Here is a 23843-nt window from a genome sequence, read left to right on the forward strand (position 1 = left end):
CCAACAGCACAGGGACTTGCACCATGATAAAGAGAAAGCAATTACCCGATCCAGCTCATTTCCCGCATGAGGACTGAAGGCCAATGGCTCCGCAAACAACGAGGATGTTGGTGCATCGGTGGTCGAAGCAGATCGGGGTCTACTGGAGTGCAACAGGAGATAGCTCATACCTTCCGAGGCCGACTTGCGGGATATTTGCGGGCTGCCTCGGAGAGGATCCAACTTGCTTCTTCGGCTCTGCAGGCTCGAACCCCGTTTCATCATGGGCGTCACCCGGATCTGCTGCAGGACCCTGTTGAGCGTGGTAGCCTGGCTGGGGGAGTGGTGGGACACGGTAGACACGACCAGCTCCGTGGCTGGGCTGGAAGTCTCTGGGCTTGGGGACTCCTGGTCAGCCGGAGCATGGAGGCCATCCTGGGGGGAGACAGAAGATCGGCGCCGCTGGGGTTGAAAGAGCTGCTTTAATCCCTGGCTCAGGGAGCCAAAATTCTCCAAAGCATTCTGCGTTATCTTAGACAAGGAATGCTCGGAATCACTGGGCTTCTTGCACTCAGTCTCGGTGGGCCTGGTACCGTTGTCTAGATCATTAAGTGAAGGCTCATTGTTAGTTTGCTCCATGAAGCTCTGGTTTGATCTCTAATTCTTTTTTTTAAGTGATATGTATTTACTGACAGATATATGGCCCAGGCCTCTGCAAATAAGTGGTCTCTTGGTGATCTAGCTTCTACATAGCTGTGCAGTCAGGTTTAGGTTTCAGCATGCATACACCTGCCAGTGTCACACCATGCTCGTCTGACAGAAAAGGAAAAAAAAAATGCAAACATTACATGTCATGCATATTTCATAAAATTATAAACTGGTGCGAGGTTCAACATTTCTGATCTCTGTGCACTGCTGTCGTTCAAAGTACAGTACTGTGATAAGTACTCCTGCAGCTTGACAATCCTTGTAGCTGCAGCCTTTTACCTAAGTTCTCATTTATTCATCGGATTGACCTTCCAGAATCCATCTCAGATCATGCTGGATGTTTTTACGATATTTATTATCTGGGCTTTGCCCAACATTTACACATTCTGCTTTCTCAGCATGGTTTGCTTGTAGATGATCAGTAGGAAGACAAACGGGATCTTTAAATCTCGTGGGGAGAACATATTTATCGATTTACCTTGTGGCAAATGTACGGAAAGCATTTGTGCTCAGATTATGGTGATCTGCACTCAAAGTGAAACGAGACTCAGGCACTGACAGATCAAAGAGATGAAGTCAATGCTGAAAGATCAGAAATCTTTTACCTTGCCACTGAGCCCCCAAACTTAGATCTGATGCAATGACTAAAAACAGTTAGAGCAGTGGCAACAGCAGCAATGAAACTAGCAGTCACGTATTCATAATAAATCTCGCAGCCATTCGAATTCACGTTTACAAGCGGGAAAACAAGTCTCAAAGTCAGCTGCATTTTTAATAGCAAGTTGCATTAACACTAAAATAGAACAAAGAATGGCGGGTCTGAAACAAACAGAACTAGAGCTGGGAAAAGCAGCAACAACTTCTGCAGCACACTTCACACAACAGCAAAGGTGATCAGTACAGTCTCCCAGAATTTTAGGTAAGAATAGCTCCCATCCAGTTAAACTGCAAGGTAAACTCCACGGACAGAGAATGTTTTGTGCTGTGCAATAGCAGGGTGATGTATTGCAGAGACAGTGGTGGGAACAAGACGATCACTACATGCTGCTTCTGAGTTGTGGTGTAAATTATCCTGTTCGGTGTGGCACAAGCATGCAGTGGTCACTGTCCTTGATCCCCGAACTACCTACAATGGTAAGCCAGAGGGTTCCTCAGCTGGAGCACTAGCAAGACCAAAACTCCTTCAACAAATGTCACACCTTAACCTGATCTCACCTGCTCACCTCACAGCTCAGTGGTTTTCCAAGAAATAGGAGTAGACCATTCAGCCCCTCAAATCTGCTCCATCATTCAGTACCATCATAGCTAACCTAGGGCTTCAACCTCATTTTCCTGTCCAATCCCCATATCTTGAGATAGATGATTCCTTGGGACACTGTCTACCTCAGCCTCAAACAACAGAGATTCCGCAACCCTTTGCTGGGGCACAGAATTCCAAAGGTTTAGAGCCTTTTGAAAGAATAATTTCTCTTCATCCCAACCCTAAAGGATCAGTCCCATGTCCTGAGATTGCATACCCGTCATTGCTGCCAGGGGAAACAACTTCTCATCGTCTACCCTGTCAAACCTCTTCCCACCTCCCCTTCTTCTAAACTCCACAGAATATTAACTCAATTTGAGGGGCGGATGAAAGCAAGACTGCGCACACTATTCCAGATGTGGTCACATAAACACTCTGTAAAACAAAGTGAGACTTCTTTATTTCAATCTCCATGCAAGAAGGTCCAACATACCATTTACCTTCTTCATTGTTTACAATAGCTGAATATGAATGTTGCCTTCCTTGTAAGTTCCTTTGAATATTAACTTTTCTCAACTTGTAAAAAACATTCTGGTCTTTTTATTCTTACATATGCCCAAATAGAGTTCTGATTTCCAGAACCGGTTCAATAGCAACACCATCAACTTCCACGTGAGGTTATACAGCTTACAAGCTCAGCCTACAGTGGTTCCTCTAGCACTACTTCACACTGGGAATAGAGCCTTTAGCAACCTGGTCCCCTAATCTGCCTTTTCAACCACCTTTTCCAGCATCCAGGCTGATGTGATCACCACAAATCTGAAGCATTCAGGAACATTCTGCTGCTGGATAGATGCAAGTTGTGATTAAGCAGAGTCCTGATACAGTACGAGTTCTTACTGTGGCCATGACAGACTGACAGCAGCTGAAGGTGTCGCACCTGAGTAACATTGACAAGGCCAGTGGAAGCATAAGATGAAGCCCAAACTCAGACTTGCCTGACACTCACAGAGTCACTACATTAGGTCTGAGAAGTCAAAGGTGGGGTGGGGGGGTCAGCAGTGACTGATCAAGGTGGGGGTTAAGTGATTTGGTCAGGGAGTGCTTATGAGGGAGGGGTCAAAGGTCACTCGATAAGTTAGGGTGGGCATTAGCAGTAAAGATGTCAAGGGAATCAGCAGTGACTGGATAAGGACTAGGGGAGGAGATCAATGGCCATGTTTGTGAGGAGTCACTGGAAGATCAGAGTTGCCAATCAAGGTGGTGCCATTGGTCACTGGGTAAGGGCGATGAGAAGCCATCAATCAATGTGAAGGAAGAGGTCAGGGATCATAGGTCAAGGGGGGTCAGAGGTCACCAATCGGGGTCACGGGCAGGTTAGAGGTCACCATCAGTGGGTCATGGGGAGATCATCACTGGTCAAAGTGGAAGGAAGGGTCAACAGTCAGTGACCAAGGGAAGGTCATAGGTCATGGATCAAGGAGGTCAGATGTCACTGATCAATAGGGGTCATCTTTCAATGGTCAAGAGCAGGTCCGATGTTACTGGCCAAAGGGCTCGGTGCCATTGTCCGAAGCTGGATGACTCTGTGAGGGAGCAGTCAAGCCCGAGGGGGTGTGTGAAGCTGAGCTGCTACCTACCGCAGCCCGGGCAGGGTAGCGCCGGGAGAGAGCACGGGGAATGAGCTTGGCATAGCCCGGGAGTGCGGGCCGCACGCAGCTGGAGCAGTGAAGCGCGGTCTCCGGGAGACACTCGCTCAGGCACCGGGGCCCGGCACCGGGGGACGGGAGCGTCAACACCGCGGCATGGCGTCAACACGCACCGCCGCCAGCCAATCACCGCCCGCTACTGAGGTGCGTCATCTGCGTCCTACCGTCATCAGCGGGGGCGGGGCTCAGGGCTCGTCACCGGGGCGACCGGGGGGAGGGGTAAGAGTATGAAGGTAACAGTAGAGTGAGTGTGCACTCACTCTCACACACAGACAGACAGACAGAGTGAGGGAGGTGTTTGTGTACAGTCAGTGTGATGATAGATGGGTATAGAGAGGGTGAGTGAGAAATGGAGAGGGAGTGTGGAGGAGGAACAGAGAAATAGATAGGAATAGACAGAGAGAGAGAGAGAGATGGAGGGGAGTGTGGGAGAGAGGGAGGTGAATAGATGGAGGGAGAGGGAGGGGGAGTGTGTGAGAGGGACGTGGATGGAGAGGGGAATGTGAGAGAGACGTAGATGGGGGGGAGGGTGTGTTTGAGAGAGACATAGATGGAGAAAGGTGGGAGTGAGATGTAGATGGGGGGGCGGAGTGCGGGAGTGAGATGTAGATGGGGAGGGCGGAGTGCGGGAGTGAGATGTAGATGGGGGGGCGGAGTGCGGGAGTGAGATGTAGATGGGGGGGGCGGAGTGCGGGAGTGAGATGTAGATGGGGGGGCGGAGTGCGGGAGTGAGATGTAGATGGGGGGGCGGAGTGCGGGAGTGAGATGTAGATGGGGGGGCGGAGTGCGGGAGTGAGATGTAGATGGGGGGGCGGAGTGCGGGAGTGAGATGTAGATGGGGGGGCGGAGTGCGGGAGTGAGATGTAGATGGGGGGGCGGAGTGCGGGAGTGAGATGTAGATGGGGGGGCGGAGTGCGGGAGTGAGATGTAGATGGGGGGGCGGAGTGCGGGTGTGAGATGTAGATGGGGGGGCGGAGTGCGGGAGTGAGATGTAGATGGGGGGGCGGAGTGCGGGAGTGAGATGTAGATGGGGGGGCGGAGTGCGGGAGTGAGATGTAGATGGTGGGGGCGGAGTGCGGGAGTGAGATGTAGATGGTGGGGGCGGAGTGCGGGAGTGAGATGTAGATGGGGGGGCGGAGTGCGGGAGTGAGATGTAGATGGTGGGGGCGGAGTGCGGGAGTGAGATGTAGATGGGGGGGCGGAGTGTGGGAGTGAGATGTAGATGGGGGGCGGAGTGCGGGAGTGAGATGTAGATGGAGCAGAACCGATTGGGGGAGAGAGAGAGAGAATGTGTGAGTAAGAGAGGAATACACGTGAACAGGGAGAAAATGTGACAGGGGAATTGATGGAAGTAGAGGGAATGCGTGGGCGGGGGCGTGTAGGGACTGGGCTCGAGTGTGGGTGGGGGGGTAGGGACTGGGCTCGAGTGTGGGTGGGGGGGGTAGAGACTGGGCTTGAGAGAAGGCAGAGGGTGGAGGGACTGGGCTCAAGTGAGGGCAGAGGGTGGAGGGCCTGGGCTCGAGTGAGGGCGGGGGAGCGGAGGGCCTGGGCTCGACTGAGGGTGGGGGCTGGAGGGCCTGGGCTCGAGTTAGGGCGGGGGGGCTGGAGGGCCTGGGCCCGAGTGAGGGCGGGGGGGCTGGAGGGCCTGGGCCCGAGTGAGGGCGGGGGGGCTGGAGGGCCTGGGCTCGAGTGAGGGCGGGGGGGCTGGAGGGCCTGGGCCCGAGTGAGGGCGGGGGGGCTGGAGGGCCTGGGCCCGAGTGAGGGCGGGGGGGCTGGAGGGCCTGGGCCCGAGTGAGGGCGGGGGAGCGGAGGGCCTGGGCTCGAGTGAGGGCGGGGGGCTGGAGGGTCTGGGCTCAAGTGAGGGCAGAGGGCGGAGGGACTGGGCGCGAGAGAGACTGTAAGGTTACAATGAATATTAGTCTCCTTAAAAATGCAGCAAGGGAAATGTAAGCAATGGACCATGTGAAGAAGGGAAGAGTGATAATTAGAAACAAAACTTTGTTTTGTAAGGACTTAATTGGCTGAAGTCTTGATTAACAAGGGAGTCCGACATTGCGAAGGGTAGATAGTAAACTGGAGCGCCACTATCAGATCGATTGGTGGAGCAGGTTCAAGGAACTGAATGGGTTGTTCCTGGTCCCTCACGGATATGTATGTATTCCATGACCTATCCTTCATAATTCTCGGTTGGCTCTCAAACGTTTCTAATTGCACAGTCACTGTCATTCATTATAAATTACATCAGATTAACAGGTCAACAATATCCTGGTTTCTATCTTTCATCTTTATTAACTGATACAACTACATGTTTCCAATACAAAGGGACTATTCTTAAATCAAAAGAGGGTTAAAACATCTCCAATTTCCTCACCTCTTCCTTTAAGACCCTTGGTGCAAACCATGTGTTCCTGGAGGTTTATCATGTTGCTTTAACATTAATAATTTCCAGTTCTTGATAACAGAGAGTGCTGTACCACAATCGCATGTGAGATGACAGGTCCTTTCTACAGAGCACGCTGAGATACTATAGTCCAAATGTTGAGTAAAGCCGGGGCTATAATCTGATAGAGTGAAGGGCGAAAGGATGAAATATAGTTAATTTACAGAAAATGCTTTATTGATGGCAGCATTTCGAATCTCTGTCTCATTGGGTTATTTGATGTTTCTTTGTCATTAACAGATTTTCCTGTGTTGAGGAGAAATATGCACTCTTGCACCTTCAATCGATCGAGACTGCTGGCCTTCCTGCTCGTAGTTGGTGTCACACTTGTCATCTATTACTTGCTTCCCAACACCCTGCCGGACAGCACTAAGTCAGTGGGGCCACTTCGGGCATACGATATGACCACCACTAACAAGCTCATCGTCACTGTCAATGTCACTGTGGAAAAATCTTCAAATCAAATCCAGGTTTTCTACCGGGAAACTCTACCTCTGCAGGAAAGCAGAGAAAGCCAGCAGCCAAGGTAAATTAGATCAAGAAAATGAGTGCACCACATGATACTACTTATGAAGGAACTGGGGATTGTAAGACCAGGGCCAGACTGTTCAGGAGAGATAAAAGGGAACCCTTCTCCACACAAAGGCTGGTAGGGGTTTTTCCACAAATGGCAGCGGATGTCGGATCAGTTGTTCATTTTAATTCTGAGATAGATACGTCTTTGTTAAGCAAAGATATTCAGGAATATGGGCCAAAGGTGGATATATGGAGTTCGGCCACATCAGCCATGATCTCATTGAACAGTGGCTCAGGCTCAAGGGGCTGAATGGCCTCCTTCTGTTCCTATGTTCCTGCTCCGTTGCACTCATTGACAGCACACTTACCTTAGTTTGTAGAAACAAGGCTGTTTGCATCTTGGCTTTGTATGTGACTAAAGGTTCTCTCTTACTAAACTTCCTACTTTTGATTTAGAGCTCATCGACCTCATCCTCAAGCTTTGATTCTATCTTTGATTTTTAGGTCTTATCCCATATCTCCTTGAGATTTCTCTGTTCTATTCTTTACTAAGAGGTTACAGGCTCTTCTGCCGTGATCTTTGAGGGGATGAATGGCCCCATCTTGCTCTTAACTTGCCCTCATTACTTTTAACGTTTTTGGGACGTGGGTGCCATTGGCTGGGCCAGCATTTTATTGCCCATCACTAGTTGCCCTTGAGGAGGTGCTTTCTTTCGCTGCAGCCTATTGGGTGAGGATACACCCACATTAGGGAGGAAATTCCAGGTCTTTGTCCCAGTGACGGTGAAGAAATAGAGAGATAATTCGAAGTCAGGATGGTGAGTGGCTTGGAAAGGTACTTGCAGGTTTGGTTCCTAGAGTCAGAACAATTTAGGGATTGTTTTTGTTTTATTATTCTTGTGTGTGATGTGCGTGTTGTTGTTGTTAAGGCTGGCACTTATTACCCATTCCAAATTGCCCTTGACCTGATTGACTTTAGGTCATTTCAGAGAGCAGTTGGGAGTCGTCTGTTTTGCTGTGGGTCTGGAGTCATGTGCCGGCCAGACCAGACAAGGACGGCAGATTTCTTTTCCTAAAGGACATTGGTGAATCAGAAGGGTTTTTCTCTTCAGTCAACCTTAGACTTGCTTTCAGACAACAGGACCTTGAAGCTAACCCACAGTACGGCATTAAACGCTGAGAAATTTGTACCTTTTCCTCCTCCACAGCTGAAGCTGACAAGAGGTGAAATCTTTGTGGATGTACCATCCTGGGGGGTGCTACGAAATTCAGGAAGAAATTCTAACATGATTTGCACCGCACCGGCGTGCGCTGGGATGTGTGTGTTTGTTGTCTGAGGCTACATTTCCAAGTATAGACCCTCTTTCTAATCTCTGGCCACAACGTTTTCTCTAAACGTTGTTTAATTCCTAGACCAATGGCCAATGCAGCTGTCAGTACCTCCGGCTGCCTTGCAGGACCCTCTCTGTGTGGTATGTGGTGTCTTCACAACCACTCCTTACCTTGGTGTCTCAACAGCACAGCTAAAATTTCACAGAAAAATAATCTTTCTCTCTCCACCACATCTTTGTTAGGTAAAGGGGTAAATGTAGGGGTATGGGTGGGTTGCGCTTCGGCGGGTCGGTGTGGACTTGTTGGGCCGAAGGGCCTGTTTCCACACTGTAAGTCTAATCTAATCTAATCTCTGGCTAAACATCCTGAAACAGGGTGATGATTGTAATCAGTGGGAGAATTCGACTTTCACTGTCATAACTGAAACATTGTAAATTCTGCTGTGGAAGGAAGCTATTTGTTATTCTGTTGACATTTCATAACTCTGGTGCATAATCTGTTCCAAAATTGGTGTTTGCGCAGTTGACTTTAGGTTCCTTGCTACTGTTTCCAGGAAGCAGAAGTAAAGAAAGGGAGAGGAGTCCTATCCTGTCCAGCTATTGCTTCTGCATAGCCACCAGGTTCAGCAGACAGCAGATTGCCCCCCTGTTTGCTGGTGCCTTGTGTGAAAACCTAGGCTTTTGGATTACGGCTCCTCAGACAGGCCAAGGAAACTGTGCCCATGATTGTGAATCCCATGTACAAACCTGCCACAACCACACCCCAACCCCCAACCCCCCCACCTTCATCTGTGCTGGCCACCTCTCGCTCTCTCCACAGTATATATTTCAGCTGCTAACCTTCATTCTCCTCCTGCTCCACAGTTAAACTGAGAACAGTCACAGTCATCGTGAAGTTCTGTAATTGATCAACCTCAATAGGTTCAGACAACAAGACATAAACACTCGTAACATTTAATAGATCCCTCCTTCCAGCCACCTCATCCAGTTCAGAGCTCCTGGTTGAACAGTAGCTCTTCCAAGTGACTTAAACTTTGAACAGTTGAGCACCATATCCTTTCTCCTCTGATGTTATATTTCAGTGGTGCCCGCTATCATTTCTGTTACTTAGCTTGGAGGTACTGCTGCTACACGGACAGGCCTTCGACTCAAAGACCTGGGAGGGGCTAGGAACACTGAGTCTGCTTGCTGAGAAAGGATACAGAGCTGTGGCAATGGACCTACCCGGTAAGACATTTCAAACATTGTTTTTAAACCTGAATGTCTGGTTGTTACTGTGTGTGGCCAGTTGCGTGGATGAGTGGGAAGTTATCCACCTCACTTGGGAAATCAGAATGGTCGAGTATTATTTAAATGGTGATAGGTTGAGAAATGTTGATGCGCAAAGGGACCTGGCTATCTTTGTATACTACTCAGTTAGGACGGCAATTGGTGTATCATGATTAAAAACCTCTTTGCAATGCAGGCAGAGAGGAGCAGAAACGCCTGACTGCAGCTGTATAGGTCCTTGTTGAGATCATCTCTGGAGAATTACTTTGGAAAACACATAGGTAGGCAGGCCAGCCTGATTCCTGAGGTGGTAGGTCTGTCATATGAGGAACAAGACGGTTGACTGGACCTGTGTTTGTTGAAGCTTAGGAGAAATAAGAGGTGCTCTTGTTGAAGGTTCTGACGGGGCTGTATACACTGGATGCACATTTCCCCGACCTGGAGATCTGGACGAAGAGGTCATCCTCTCAGGAAATGTGGTCGACTTTTATGGACTGAGATAGGGAGAAATTTCTTCACAGGGTAGTCAGCCTGCAGAGTTCTCCTCCACAGCAGGCTTTGGATGCTGAATCAATGAATATATTCAAAATATAAAGTAGACTCTAGACATGAAAGGCTTCAGGATGAAAGGAGAGAGAGCAGGAACGTGGTGATGGGCTTGATGGGTTGAATGGTCTACTTTTATTTTCTATGTTTCCATGCTTCAGTAAGGTATTTTATTGGATTTTATGTGAAACGTTCCTGGCATTCAATGTGCTGATTTCCTGTTTTATATTAGCCACTCCCTCTCCAGGTTTGCTGACTGAATGTTGAACCTTGCATTGATATCTAACTTCTGCAAACGAAGAACTTTAGTGTGCCTACTCTCTGACATGTGAATCTGTAAAATCTGCCAAGACTCTGATGAATTGAGCCCATCACTGGCTCAGTGGTTAGCACTGCTGCCTCACAGCACCAGTGTCCCAGGTTTGATCCCAGCCTTGGGTGACTGTCTGTGTGGAGTTTGCTCATTCTCCCCGTGTCTGCGGGTTTCCTCCCACAGTCCAAAGATGTGCAGGTCAGCTGAATTGGCCGTGCTAAATTGCCCATAGTCTTAACTGCATTAGTCAGAGGGAAATGGGATTGGGTGGGTTACTCTTTGGAGGGTCGGTATGGACTTGTTGGGCCGAAGGGCCTGTTTCCACACTGTAGGAGTCTAATGTAATCTAATTATCATTTCTTTGAGATTTAGACAATGAATACTGATGAAAGATGCTTGTGGTCATCACTGACGAAAATGTAGCCCTAGTTTTAGACTGGGAAGCAGGAACAAAATTGTAACTCCCTCCTTCAAGTCAGCGTACGTGGCCTGTCCTGACCCAGTCAGACTGGATTAGGAACAGAAGCGCTGTTTGTCATTGTGAGTCATACTGAAATCTCCATGTGTGTGGACATCAACTGAAGAACAGAGTTGGACATACTGCATTCTACCAAGGAGGGGAATTTGGTTTTGATGCAGAACGAGAAGCAGAATTTTGAGCTCTAACATTCAATCAAAAGGACTTTTTATTTTTGTTTTGACAAATTGGAGAAATAAAGGGCCAACGAGTTGAAACCTTTTGAATTTTTTTTTACCTGGTTAGGGTCACTGGTTACAGAGAGGCAAACAATAGCTGAACACTGAATGGGTCTTCAAACAAGGAGGGTCTGTGTGACTTCTTCACTGCTGTGTACCCAATGGACAGACCAGAAATGCTGGCCTTAGACGCTGTGTTTTTAGGGCCTTTATCTGGCTTCTGTCCTGGTGCTCACTCCTGTCCCTTCAAGTACCAGGTCCTTATTCAGGACATAACAATATCAATGCATGGGGCATTCAGAAACAATGCAGCCTAAATACAACAGGTAAATCGCCATCATCATTGTTTTTAATCTGCACAATATCCAGTGAGAGTCTTCAATTACATGAGAAAATAATATTCTTACCTGAGAGACCTTCAGGGAGTGGGCATGTAGCTGGCAGATGAAGTTCAAGGCAGACTAGTGTGAGGTGATATATTTTGGTATGAAGAACATGGAGAGTCAGTAGAAAATGCAGGGTACTATTCAAAAATAGTGCAGGAGCAAGAGCTGGAGATGTATGTGCATACAGTGGGCAGGACAGGGTGAAACATCTTTCCTTGGGTAAGGAAAACAAAATTAAAAATCCCACACGATTCTCCAGCAATGGTCTTAGCAGGGCCCTATATAGCTGCAATACAACTTTCTTGGTCCTGTACTCAAACCCTCTTGCAATGTAGGCCAAATATACCCTTTGCCATCCTGACTGCTTGCTGCACCTTCAAACAGTCTGTCACTGTTTGAATAATAGTCTGCCCCTCTGCTTTCCCAACTGAAATGGATAAACTCACACTTGTATACATTAACAAAGCATACAATGTTCGAGGCTACATTCATAAGATCAGAGAGTATAGGAATAGTAAAGGAGTGATGAATTACTAAAAAACAATGGTTAGGTCTCAGCTGGAATATTGCACGCAGTTCTGCGGGTACCACACTATCAGAAGAATATTAACACATTTGAAGTGTGTTCAGAAGAGGAATATGAGAATAGTTCCAGGAACCAGGCAGATTGAACTCAAACTGTACTGCATCACCTGGGGAATTTAAAAGTGAATTTGTAATAGAAAGATGGTGGTGACCATGAAAGTACTGAATTCTTGTAAAAACTCATCTGGTTTACCAATAGTCAAGTCAGAAACTCGAATTTAATTTTTTTGTCACTGACCTTATAAGAGGGAGATTAATAAACTCTGGAATTGAAAGTGATGATGAATAGGAGCTGTCATCAATAGTCCTAAAAACCCATCTAGTGCATTAATGTCCTTTCGGGAGGGAAATCTGCCATCCTTTGTTTCCATGTAGGAAATGAGAGTTTAGATAGAGAGAAACTATTTCCTGTTCAGCTCAGTCTGGAACAGGGAAACCTTTTTAAATTCGAATGAGGCTATTCAGGGCTGTTAGCGACATGCTCTCCCATAAGTAGTGTACCTGTGTCAGCTCCCCAGCTCCCAAATACACTGCTGACAGTGAATTGAACCTTCAGACTGATTCCATTCTGTGCAGTGTGTTTTTTTTTTGGACAAGAGTATCATAAGATGTGAAGGAAAGGCATAAAAATGGAGTTGAAATACACACATCAGCTGTGATCTTACAAGAGGACAGGGACCTGAATGGCTCCTCCTGTTTCTACATTCCCTGTAAACAAGCACTTGCCAAACTACTTTCTAATGTTACTTCCACCTTAATACTTGGAAAGGATAGTGATAGTGACATGGGGAGAAAATGAAACGGCAATGAAATGGCAAGCAACTTTCAGTTATAAACTTTAACGATGATAAATCAACATATAACACATACGAAAATGTGTTCAAGTGCTTGTTAAAACGCTGTGATTTTGTCTTTCTTGGATGTTTTAGCCAAGGTCTCCATATCCCCTAGTGACAAAGTAAAACCCTCCCCAGATGTGTACACGTGGACAGACACCCCCCCTTTCTGTAGATTCCCACCCCATTTGCATGTCCTATAATCAGCTCCACTACATTCAGCTTCCCCGTGCATGCCTGTGCACATCCACACACACAGACAAATACATACAGACATAACCGCTTTCACCACCCATACACCCCATTGCCCTAGCTTTTCTTGTCTTGTTACTAGGGCCAGTGAAGCATGGCTCGCCTCTTTTTGTTTGATGGCACTGATTCTGTCAGAGTTAATGTTTACTTGTGGCTGATGGAATTATACAGTTAATGGTAGGGCACCGGGGAGTGTTGTTGAGCAGAGAGGCTTCAGTGTGCAGGAGTATTGTTCTTTGAAAGTATAGTTGCAGGTAGAAGGCATTTGGCGCACTTGCCATCACTGGTCAGAGCATTGAGTTAGGATGTCAGATGCATCTACAAGATGCTGATGAGGCTATTTATAGAGTACTGCATATAATTCTAGTCCCCTTTCTATAGTAAGGATGGTATTTAACTGGAAAGGGTACAGAAAAGATTTACGAGGATTTTGCCAGAAACTGGGGGTTTGAGTTACAGGGAGAGTTTGAATAGGCTGGGAATTTTTCCCTGGAGTGTCGGAGATTGAGGAATGTCGTTTATAAAATCATGAAGGGCATGGAGAGGATAAATAGCCAAGATCTTTTTCCCAGGGTGGGGTGCAAAACTAGAGGGCAGATGTTTTAGCTGAGAGAGGGAAAACTTAAAAAGGACCTGTGGGTTTTTCATGCAGAAGGTGGTGCATGTTTGGAGTGAGCTGCCAGGGGAAACATTGGCAGCAAGTACAATTGGCATTTAAAAGGCAAATGGGTGGGTGCATGAATAGGACTGATTTAGAGGGATATAGGCCAAATGTAGACAAATGGGACTAGGTCAAGTTGGGATGTCTGGTTGGCATGGATGTGTTGGACTGAAAGGTCTGTTTCCGTGCCATTTGACTGTGCCTACTTAACGTTTTGTTCAATAGGGTATGGGAATACCCCACTGTTGGATATTGACAAAGTAGACAAGGACAGAGCTGACTTCCTGCTGGCCTTTCTGAACGCTGTGGGACTCCAGGCACCAGTCGTCGTCAGTCCCTCAATGAGCGGTCACTTCTCCATTCCATTTCTGATGTTTTACGCCCAGCGACTGAAGGGCTTTGTCCCCATTGCACCTGCTGGGACGAATCTCTACAATGCTGACCAGTATGAGAAGATCCAGGTAAGCTGCTGTCATTCAATCCTCTGTCATTCTAAGCTTCATTTTCCTTCTTATCCTGGTCATTGAGGTGAGCAGTTGTACTTTGTGGCCAGGAGGCTATATCCCACCCGAGTTATGAAAGCCAGCTGTCCAAACCAAACTCATCCCGGCTGCCTTCTGAATAATGGCAATATCTTTTCACTCGTGAACAAGGTTCTCTTTCATCCATTAGCTCGTTGTGGGTGATTGCGTTAGTATCATGGCTTTAACAGGAACCTGGTGGATGAGTGAGACGTCCTTATGACCTCCTACTCGCCTGGAATCTCATCTTCTTTCACCCTCCACCTCCTTTCCCAGTACATCCAAATACCACACTAACTCGTGACATTTTCACTACTTTCCCTTCCCTGTCTCCGTACTGAGTAACATCTCACTTTGCCGTGAGTTTAAACCTGCAGCGCAGCTCATTACAGTCTCTGAGTTCACAGAATATAAATCCTCTCTTCATCAATCACTGACTCAGGAGCACAGCTTCAACTGTGCTATCTTACAGTCCCCTATTCCTATCACATCAATCAATTTCTGATCACTTTCAGCCAATCGCTGTCCACTCACATCACTCGGTGTCCTCCCAAACCCACTTCCTTCTGTCTGGCCTGGAGGGGACTTTCCCTAAAACTGCATGTATAAATCCCCAGCTCCAGCTTTGCATTCACCCTGCTGCTGATCTACTAACTTGTACTCTTATAAATAAAAAAAATTGGCAATATCTTCATTGAAACTACTGTGTCTCGGTCTGACCTGGCTCGCTTCCTGTTTCCACTCCTTTTAAGTCTATGCATGATCGGAGGAGGTGATGGCGTCATGCTATTATCATTAGACAATTGATCCAGAGACCCAGCTAATGTTTCTAGGCTTAAATCCTGTCATGGCAGATGGTGGAATTTGCATTCTATAATTTTTTTTAAAAATCTGGAATTAAGAGTCGAATGATGACCATGAAGCTGTTGTCGATTGTCAGAAAAGCCTATCTGTTTCACTCATGACCTTTAGGAAAGGAAGCTGACATCCTCGTGTGATCTGGGCAACATGTGACTCCAGATCCACAGTTGACTCTTAAACTGCCCTCTCCAATGGGCGAATAAAATAAAAACGCTTCAAGGTTTATTGTGGATAACTGTTTTAATGTATTTACTGCCAGATCCAACCAGGCAATGTGAAGCACTATCAGGTGCAGCCAAAGTTGCTCACTCAGAGTCGTATAGCATGGAAACAGACTCTTTGGTCCAACTTGTCCATGCCGATCGCATTTTCTAAACTAAGCTGGTTCCATTTGCCTATGTTTGGCCCATATCCCTCTTAAACCTTTCTGATCCATGTACTTGTCCAAATGTCTTTTAAATGTTGTAATTGCACTTGCCTCTACCACTTCCTCTGGCAGCTCGTTCCACACACACCACCCCCCAATGTGAAAAAGGTGCCCCTCAGGTCCATTTTATATCTTTCTTCTCTCATTTCCACCTATGCCCTCTAGCTTTGAACCTCCCTTTCCTGGGAAAAAGACCTTGGCAATTCACCTTATCTATGCCCCTCGTGATTTTATAAACCCTCCATATGGTCACCCCTCAACTTCCTACATTCAGGAAAGAAGTCCCTACCTGTTCATCCTCTGCTTATAATGTGAACCCTCCAGTCTTGTTAACGTCCTTGTATATCTTTTCTGCACCTAATTTAATAATACCCTTCCTATAGAAGGACAATCAGAAGTGTACACAATACTCCAAAATGGGCCTCGCCAATGTCCTGAACAGCGGCAACATAACATTCTAACTCCTATGCTCAATGCACTGACCAACGAATGCAAGTGTGTCAAACGCCGCCTTCACCAGCCTGTCTACCTGTGACGTCACTTTCAAGGAACTATCCACCTGAACCCTTGGGTGTCTCTGTTTGACAACACTCCCCAAGGCCCATTAACTGTATGAGTCCTATCCTGGTTTGCCTTTCCAAAATGCAACACCTTACATTTATCTAAATGAAACTCCTAGGCCCGTTGACCCAGCTGATCAAGATCCCATTGTGCTCTTAGATAACCTTCTTCGCTGTCCACTATACCACCAATTCTGGTGTCATCCACAAACGTACTAACCACGCGTTCTATATTCTCATCCAAATTGTTTATATAGGTCATAGAGATGTACAGCACAGAATGAGACCCTTCGGTCCAACTCATCCATGCCAACCAGATATCCTAACCTAATCTAGTCCCACCTGCCAGCACCCGGCCTATTTCCCTCCAAACGCTTCCTGTTCATATACCCATCCAAATGCCTTTTAAATGTTGCAACTGTGCTAGCCTCCACCACATCCACTGGCAGCTCATCCTACACGCATGCCATCCTCTGCGTGCAAAAGTTACCCCATAGGTCTCTCTCATATCTTTCCCTTTCACCCTAAACCAGAGGAAGTGGTGGAGGCTGGAACAATTGCAACATTTATGAGGCATCTGGATGGTTAGATAATTAGGAAAGGTTATCTGGTCGGCATGGACAGGTTGGACCGAAGGGTCTGTTTCCATGCTGTACATCTCTATGACTCCATAGCTGACAAAGGGAATGCGAACGTGACAGCTGTCCTAACATTCTCTCTTTTTGTTTTCAGTGTTTCGCTTCACTATATTCTGACAGTAGTAACTAAAACCATGAGGGGACCATTATTTTTCATACAGATTGGGATACACAGGCTAGCACATCAGGAAGGTCATGAATTCCTTGGCTGTGTTCAAAGTAATTCTCCGGAACACTATTGTCCGTGCACCAACATGGAAGGCCGGAATAGATTTTGTCATGTAGTAAACCAGATTTGATTAACTGCCACATGGTGCATGATCATTTATCTAATAGTGCTTATAGTATCATTGTGATCCACATGGTGTTTGAAAAAGAGAAATGCAAAACAACTGCAAAGATTTGAGATTTCAGTACAGTTGACTTCAATGGCTTGAGACAGAGTCTGTCCACAGTAAATCTGTTAATGGGTAAGATGGTAGAAGAGGTGTTTCAACCCTTTTATTGTGCGGGTTGATGTCACACTGAGTTTCGGGTTGAAACTATTTATTATACGTTAATACAAAATACAGATCTTCATGGTCAACATAGAATACTGGGCTCTAACTTAGTTAGATGAGGGAAGGTCTTATTGTATATTTGTGTTGATATTGTTACAACACAGAGGTGAACCCCTCTGTTAATTAAACCAACCACCCAGAAAGGCTCACCTCGTCTTGTAATCTGTTAAAGTATGACTAATGGAGAATTCCCAAATTCCGCTACTTAAAGAAAATAACATCAATTTATTTAATTTTAAAAGTGAACATTAAACAATAATTATTCACCACTCTGAGACTCCCTTTGCCTTAACTGCTTACTATCTGTCTCCAACACTATAACAATAATCTGAAGATGTGTTGGGCATTTTGAAAAACTTGAGGATAGACAAGTCCCCCGGGCCTGACGGGATACATGTGGGATTATGTGGGAAGCAAGAGAGGAAATTGCAGAGCCGTTGGCAATGACCTTTTCGTCTTCACTGTCAACGGGGGTGGTTCCAGGGGACTAGAGAGTGGCGAATGTTGTGCCCCTGTTCAAAAAAGGGAATAGGGATAACCCCGGGAATTACAGGCCAGTTAGTCTTACTTCTGTGGTAGGCAAAGTAATGGAAAGGGTACTGAGAGATAGGATTTATGAGTATTTGGAAAGACACTGCATGATTAGGGACAGCCAGCACGGATTTGTGAGGGGTAGGTCTTACCTTACATGTCTTATTGAATTCTTTGAGGAGGTGACCAAGCATGTGGATGAGGGTAGAGCAGTGGATGTTGTGTACATGGATTTTAGTAAGGCGTTTGATAAGGTTCCCCATGGTAGGCTTATGCGGAAAGTCAGGAGGCATGGGATAGTGAGAAATTTGGCCAGTTAGATAGAGAACTGGCTAACTGGTCGAAGTCAGAGAATGGTGGTAGATGGTAAATATTCAGCCTGGAGCCCAGTTACAAGTGGAGTTCCGCAGGGATCAGTTCTGGGTCCTCTGCTGTTTGTAATTTTTATTAATGACTTGGAAGAGGGAGACGAAGGGTGGGTCAGTAAATTTGCAGATGATACGAAAATAGGTGGAGTTGTGGATAGTGAGGAGGGCTGTTGTCGGCTGCGAAGGGACTGAGATATGATGCAGAGCTGGGCTGAGGAGTGGCAGATGGAATTCAACCCTGTCAAGTGTGAGGTTGTCCATTTTGGAAGAACAAATAAGAATGCGGAATACTGGGTTAACGGTAGGGTTCTTAGTCAGGTGGAGGAACAGAGGGATCTTGGGGTCTATGTACATAGATCTTTGAAAGTTGCCACTCAGGTGGATAGAGCTTGTAAGAAGGCCTCTGGTGTATTAGCGTTCATTAGCAGAGGGATTGAATTCAAGAGTCGTGAGGTGATGTTGCAGCTGTACAGGACCTTGGTAAGGCCACATTTGGAGTACTGTGTGCAGTTCGGGTCGCCTCACTTTAGGAAAGATTTGGAGTGGGTGCAGAGGAGATTTACCAGGCTGTTGCCTGGAATGGAGAATAGGTCATACGAGGATAGGTTGAGAGTGCTAGGCCTTTTCTCATTGGAATGGTGAAGGATGAGGGGTGACTTGATAGAGGTTTATAAGATGATCAGAGGAATAGATAGAGTAGACAGTCAGAGACTTTTTCCCCGGTACAACAGAGTGTTACAAGGGGACATAAATTTAAGGTGAAGGGTGGAAGGTATAGGGGGGATGTCAGGGGTAGGTTCTTTACCCAGAGTGTGGTAGGGGCATGGAATGCGCTGCCTGTGGGAGTGGTAGAGTCAGAATCATTGGTGACCTTTAAGCGGCAATTGGATCGGTACATGGATAGGTGCTTAAGCTCGGACAAATGTTCGGCACAACCTCGTGGGCCGAAGGGCCTGTTCTGTGCTGTATTGTTCTATGTTCTATGTTTTAATATTCTGTTCCAATTAGACACTTATTAAAATTACATCAACTTAATTTCTAAGGCTGAGGGGTGACCTTATATAGGTTTATAAAATCATGAGGGGCATGAATAGGATAAATAGACAAGCTCTCTTCCCTGGGGTGAGGGAGTCCCGAACTAGAGGGCGTAGGTTTAGGGTGAGAGGGGAAAGATATAAAAGAGACCTAAGGGGAAATATTTTCACACAGAGGGTGGTACGTGTATAGAATGAACTGCTAGAGGAAGTGGGGGATGCTAATACAATTGCATCATTTAAAAGACATCTGGAAGGGTTGGAGGGATATGGGCTGGGTGCTGGCAGGTGGGATTAGATTGGATTGGGATATCTGGACAGCGTGGACAAGTTAGACTGAACGGTCTGTTTCCATGTTGTACATCTCTATGACTATGACTCTCTGAATTGTTGTCAAAATAGCAACCTAAACTCAGGTATCCATTTCATAGCCAAATGTTACATATTTTCAATTTTCCAGTACCTCTGGGATTGCCATCTAGTCATATACACAGATGCTTGTATGCTCTTAGTTCAGAACAGCATTCTCTCTCTTTTAAAGGTACTGTATACACCTTCACCTTCATAACAATACGCTCTGCATTCCTTCCAGAGAGTCTTCTCCCTTGTGTGTCTTCCAGAGTGATCCTTCTGGTCTGGCTTAAGTTCCAACCCTGCCCGCATTGTTCTGTTTATACCGAGTGAGGTACATCTCCATAATATCAAAAGTTGCAACAGGGTTCTAATTCAGGGTTACAATGTTCACACCTGTTCAGTAGAATACCCTTTAAGGCTGTTGTGCTTAATCAGAAATGCCCATTCCAAAATGGACCTCTGCAGTGGAGATTGCAGATCGATGTTGACCTCCCATGGACCACATCTCTGTCACCAGGAAGTCAATTTATATCTGATTAAAGTCTGGTTGAAGATTTGTAGCTCGGGTGTCCGTTGTTGTGGTTCTGTTCGCCGAGCTGGAAGTTTTTGCTGCAAACGTTTTGTTCCCTGGCTAGGGAACATCATCAGTGCTATTGGAGCCTCCTGTGAAGCGCTGCTTTGATGTTTCTTCCAGTATTTATAGTGGTTTGTTCTTGCCGCTTCCGGGTGTCAGTTTCAGCTGTAGTAGTTTGTATGTGGGGTCCAGGTCGATGTGTCTGTTGATGGATGTTCTTGCCGCTTCCGGGTGTCAGTTTCAGCTGTAGTGGTTTGTATATGGGGTCCAGGTCCATGTGTCTGTTAATGGAGTTTGTGGATGAATGCCATGCCTCTAGGAATTCCCTGGCTGTTCTCTGTCTGGCTTGTCCTATGATGGTAGTGTTTTCCCAGTCAAATTCATGTTCCTGGTTGTCTGAGTGTATGGCTACTAGGGATAGCTGGTCGTGTCGTTAGCTATCCCTAGTAGCCATACACTCAGACAACCAGGAACATGAATTTGACTGGGAAAACACTACCATCATAGGACAAGCCAGACAGAGAACAGCCAGGGAATTCCTAGAGGCATGGCATTCATCCACAAACTCCATTAACAGACACATGGACCTGGACCCCATATACAAACCACTACAGCTGAAACTGACACCCGGAAGCGGCAAGAACAAACCACTATAAATACCGGAAGAAACACCAAAGCAGCGCTTCACAGGAGGCTCCAATAGCACTGATGATGTTCCCTAGCCAGGGAACAAAACGTTTGCAGCAAAAACTTCCAGCTCGGCGAACAGAACCTATATCCGATTACTTGGTCACTGTGTGTGCCATTTATGGGATCTTGCCATATGCTAATTGACTGCCATGATACCTACTTTACATCAGGAACTGCACCTCTAAAATGTTTCATTCATTGTAAAGTGCTTTGGGATGTGCTGATGTTGTGAACAATGGGTTTTTTTTGTTTGTGTGCCTCAGTTGGGTTGCGCTGGCAGAGGTGGTACTATTTCACATAGGGAACTAAATCTATGCTTCTCTTTGCAGACCCCGACCCTGATTGTTTTTGGAGAATTGGACACTAATCTGGGTGTGCAGTCCCTGAAAAACTTAAAGTATCTTCCCCATCACTCTGTCTTCAAGATCCCAACAGCTCGTCACGCCTGTTACCTTGATGAACCACACTTGTTCCATACTACTTTATTGGACTTTCTAACTAGATTTTAGCTTTGAGTGTTTATACCACTGATGTCACTGTGCACTGGGAACTGTCCGTTTAAAACAATTAAGACCAGCTCCAAACTAGCTTCATCAACAATTGTTATTAATTTCTCAGAGTCAGACTCTGCAACAGGAGGAACTAAAACTAACTATTTCAGATTTATTTCAAAACAACTTCCTCAGTATATATTAGTTAAAACGTGAAAAATTCACAGATTGGAAAACACAGTTTCGAAGAGATAAAGATTTAGTCCAGTTTCGGGCCGATTGGGTAAATGTCCCCATATAGACCTGGGAAATTTCGGGTTTGCTCCCTGGCCAAAGCTGAAGAGGCTGAACTCTTTCATTGTAGGACTAAACCTCACAAAACAGACAGGACTAAGGCTTTGGCCTTAGCTTCTGTTTGCTGAGCTGAGTTTAGACTGGAACACAGTAAAAATGCCAAATGTAGGTCCAACTTCCTCCACTATTCCTTTTTTCCAACTGCTTTCTAAAATATTAATTCTGTCTCGTAGGGGAATTTATTTTATAACCTGATCAAAGAAATTAGGCCATGCAAGTATTCTTAAAATTCACTAGCTGTCTTCACCTTTTCACTGAGCGTCTGTGATGCTGATGTCTGCTGTTACACGTTTAGACCATTGAGGGGCAGTCATGTGTTCTTTGAACCCAGAAACTGCGCACTCCTACTTGAACTGATTTTAATCTACCATTTACCTACTTCTCTTTAACAAAATTCCAGTATTTCAAGGAAGAATTGAAACACATTTCAGAATGAGTACAGATTTCACAACATGTGCCTGTCATATTTTAACATTTCACTGAGGAAAAGCCAAAGGCTTGTCGTTGAAAGCCCTTGGGCCTGATGTTTTGACTCAGAGCTTTGACACTGAGCTGGTTTTTGGCCTATTGAATTTTCTCCGTTCTCTCTGGTTTCAAAATGAAGTGTTGATAAGTTTCAGAAAATGTTTTAAGTCGAGAAACGGGCTTGTCTCATGCTATTTCTGGTTGTTGAACAAAAATTAATTTCAAGCCAGCTAATTATTTGACTGTTTTGAATTTTTAAAAAAAACATTATTGCTTAAAGAAAAATCAGTGTCTTTTTTTTAAACACATAATTAAGCTATTCCCTTGAGTTGGATTCATTCTTCAATTAGATCGGGTGCTTGATCTGAATCTCAATCTCGTTTGCCCACTATTCTTCCAGATTCCTCAATGGATGTTCCCAACAAATATCTATCAGTGGCAGTCTTTAAATTTTGTCCCCTGCATTTTTGTGACAGCTGTAATGTAGAGCTGACCAAAGTAAATTTGTTTGTGCTGAGAAAATGGCGCACTGTCCTTTCTTCCTGTCACTGCAGCTGCCACCTGAGGCCTTATATCTGCACCCCCCCCCCCCCCATCCCCAACACTCTGTGGAACTGCCTGTTATGCATCAAGTCTCGCCAAGCAATCACCCTTTTGTTTCCTAGATCTGTATGACCTTATACCTCAATAGCTCCTTCGTAGGAGGGTTATCGGACAGAGGCTAACACTGAGACACATTGAGGTCAGATTTTGTGACGAGGCAGTGCTCCCTCTTTCAGACTGAATATTAATATGAAATTCTGCCCAGGTCTCCTGAGGCACACCCAAGGTGGTGTTATTGAAAGATGAGTAGGGAGTTCTTCCCCAGTGTCTGGGCTAATAATTGCCACTCAATCAACATTCACAAAAAGAGATAGTATAGTCATGATCAGCTTACAGTTGTGAGACCAACTGATGACCATTTTTCCCACATTATAACAGTGACAGCACTACAACAATATTTGAACACAGTACTGCCAGATGCTGGCAATTGGAATAAATGCTGGAAATACTTCAGTGTCTGTGAAAACAAACACAACTGAGACATCCAAGAGAGATTTGGATAAGGATCTGAAAGAAATTGCTGCATTTTGTGGAAGGTGAATGGGCCTGAGAGCTTACATGGGTCACAATTGGCCAAATGGCCTCAATTTGTGCTGTGATTAGAGGGGGTACTGCAGAACCTGTTCCTACTGCCTTTTCAAGCCATGTATTCAGAACTCCGAGTTAACAAAATTCTCCTCCTCTCAGAACTTGTTCAAACAGAGATTAGAACTGGGACCACTCTGATTCACGACTTCCAAAAACCAATTGGACTTTGGGATCAGAAGCGCTTTCTTAAAATTTCTAATGACAATAAAATCAAATGTTGGAATGAATGGAGAAGGATATTTACAAGGTACATTTTACTGGAGCATAGGAGATTGAGGGATGAGCTTATGAGATTTATAGAATAATGAGGGGGATAGATTATGTGAATAACAAGGGTTTTTTTCTCTTGTTAGAATGGTGAAGTTCAAACCTAGGGCCTGTATTTTTAAGGTGAAAGGACATGGGCTTTTTTTTCACGCAGGGTGGTTTGTATGTGGAATGAACTGCCAGAGGAAGTGGTAGAAGCAGGTACAATTACAACATTTAAAAGACATTTATATAAGTACATGAATCGGAAAGGTTTGAAGGGCCAAATGTGGTTTGGAAATATGGTTAACGTGGACTAGTTTGACTGTTTCAATGCTGTACGACTACATGCAAAATGGACATGAAATTGGCAAATGATCTTCAATGGAGGTAAAAGTGCCATGTTACACTTTGGTTGGAAGACATTAGTTAGATTCCCTACAGTGTGGAAACAGGCCCTTCAGCGCAACAACTCCATACCGACCCTCCAAAGAATAACACACTCAGACCC

General features: G+C 45.6%; 2 protein-coding genes across 7 annotated transcripts in view; one reads left to right on the forward strand and one right to left on the reverse strand.

The window, feature by feature from the left end:
- The window catches only part of LOC132822425 (transmembrane and coiled-coil domains protein 1-like), a 53046-nt gene extending 49330 nt beyond the window's left edge, over nucleotides 1-3716 (reverse strand). Inside the window, exons 1-2 of one of the 5 annotated variants that reach the window (XM_060835800.1) lie at nucleotides 3568-3716; nucleotides 46-578 (exon numbers count right to left, since the gene is read on the reverse strand). In XM_060835800.1, the coding sequence (XP_060691783.1) occupies nucleotides 46-264 (219 nt within the window). In that variant the 5' untranslated portion in view covers nucleotides 265-578; nucleotides 3568-3716. Of the gene's footprint in view, nucleotides 1-45; nucleotides 793-2827 lie in introns of all 5 variants that reach the window. The other 4 variants (XM_060835798.1, XM_060835799.1, XM_060835797.1 and 1 more) reach the window with 4 other exon arrangements.
- A 128-nt stretch (nucleotides 3717-3844) lies between these two features.
- On the forward strand, nucleotides 3845-22130 carry abhd14a (abhydrolase domain containing 14A). 2 transcript variants are annotated; one of them, XM_060835256.1, is made up of 6 exons: nucleotides 3845-3869; nucleotides 5647-5787; nucleotides 6317-6602; nucleotides 9035-9150; nucleotides 13693-13928; nucleotides 20915-22130. In XM_060835256.1, exons 3-6 carry the CDS (start codon nucleotides 6340-6342, stop codon nucleotides 21092-21094), a joined length of 795 nt encoding a protein of 264 aa, XP_060691239.1. In that variant the 5' UTR covers nucleotides 3845-3869; nucleotides 5647-5787; nucleotides 6317-6339; the 3' UTR covers nucleotides 21095-22130. The 2 variants fall into 2 exon arrangements, with proteins under 2 accessions (XP_060691239.1, XP_060691240.1); XM_060835257.1 differs by lacking the exon at nucleotides 3845-3869 and adding an exon at nucleotides 3953-3974.
- The last annotated feature ends 1713 nt before the right edge of the window (nucleotides 22131-23843 follow it).

The sequence above is a fragment of the Hemiscyllium ocellatum genome, chromosome 14 (genome assembly GCF_020745735.1).
Source record: "Hemiscyllium ocellatum isolate sHemOce1 chromosome 14, sHemOce1.pat.X.cur, whole genome shotgun sequence".
In the NCBI taxonomy this organism is placed as follows: domain Eukaryota; kingdom Metazoa; phylum Chordata; class Chondrichthyes; order Orectolobiformes; family Hemiscylliidae; genus Hemiscyllium; species Hemiscyllium ocellatum.

Excerpts from the sequence above, each read along its gene's own strand:
- abhd14a (XM_060835256.1), top strand. The coding sequence starts at position 6,340 with ATGCACTCTTGCACCTTCAATCGATCGAGACTGCTGGCCTTCCTGCTC. Across the intron at positions 9,151-13,692 it reads TGTGGCAATGGACCTACCCG|GGTATGGGAATACCCCACTG; the intron begins GTAAGACATTTC and ends TTTGTTCAATAG. Across the intron at positions 13,929-20,914 it reads ACCAGTATGAGAAGATCCAG|ACCCCGACCCTGATTGTTTT; the intron begins GTAAGCTGCTGT and ends TTCTCTTTGCAG.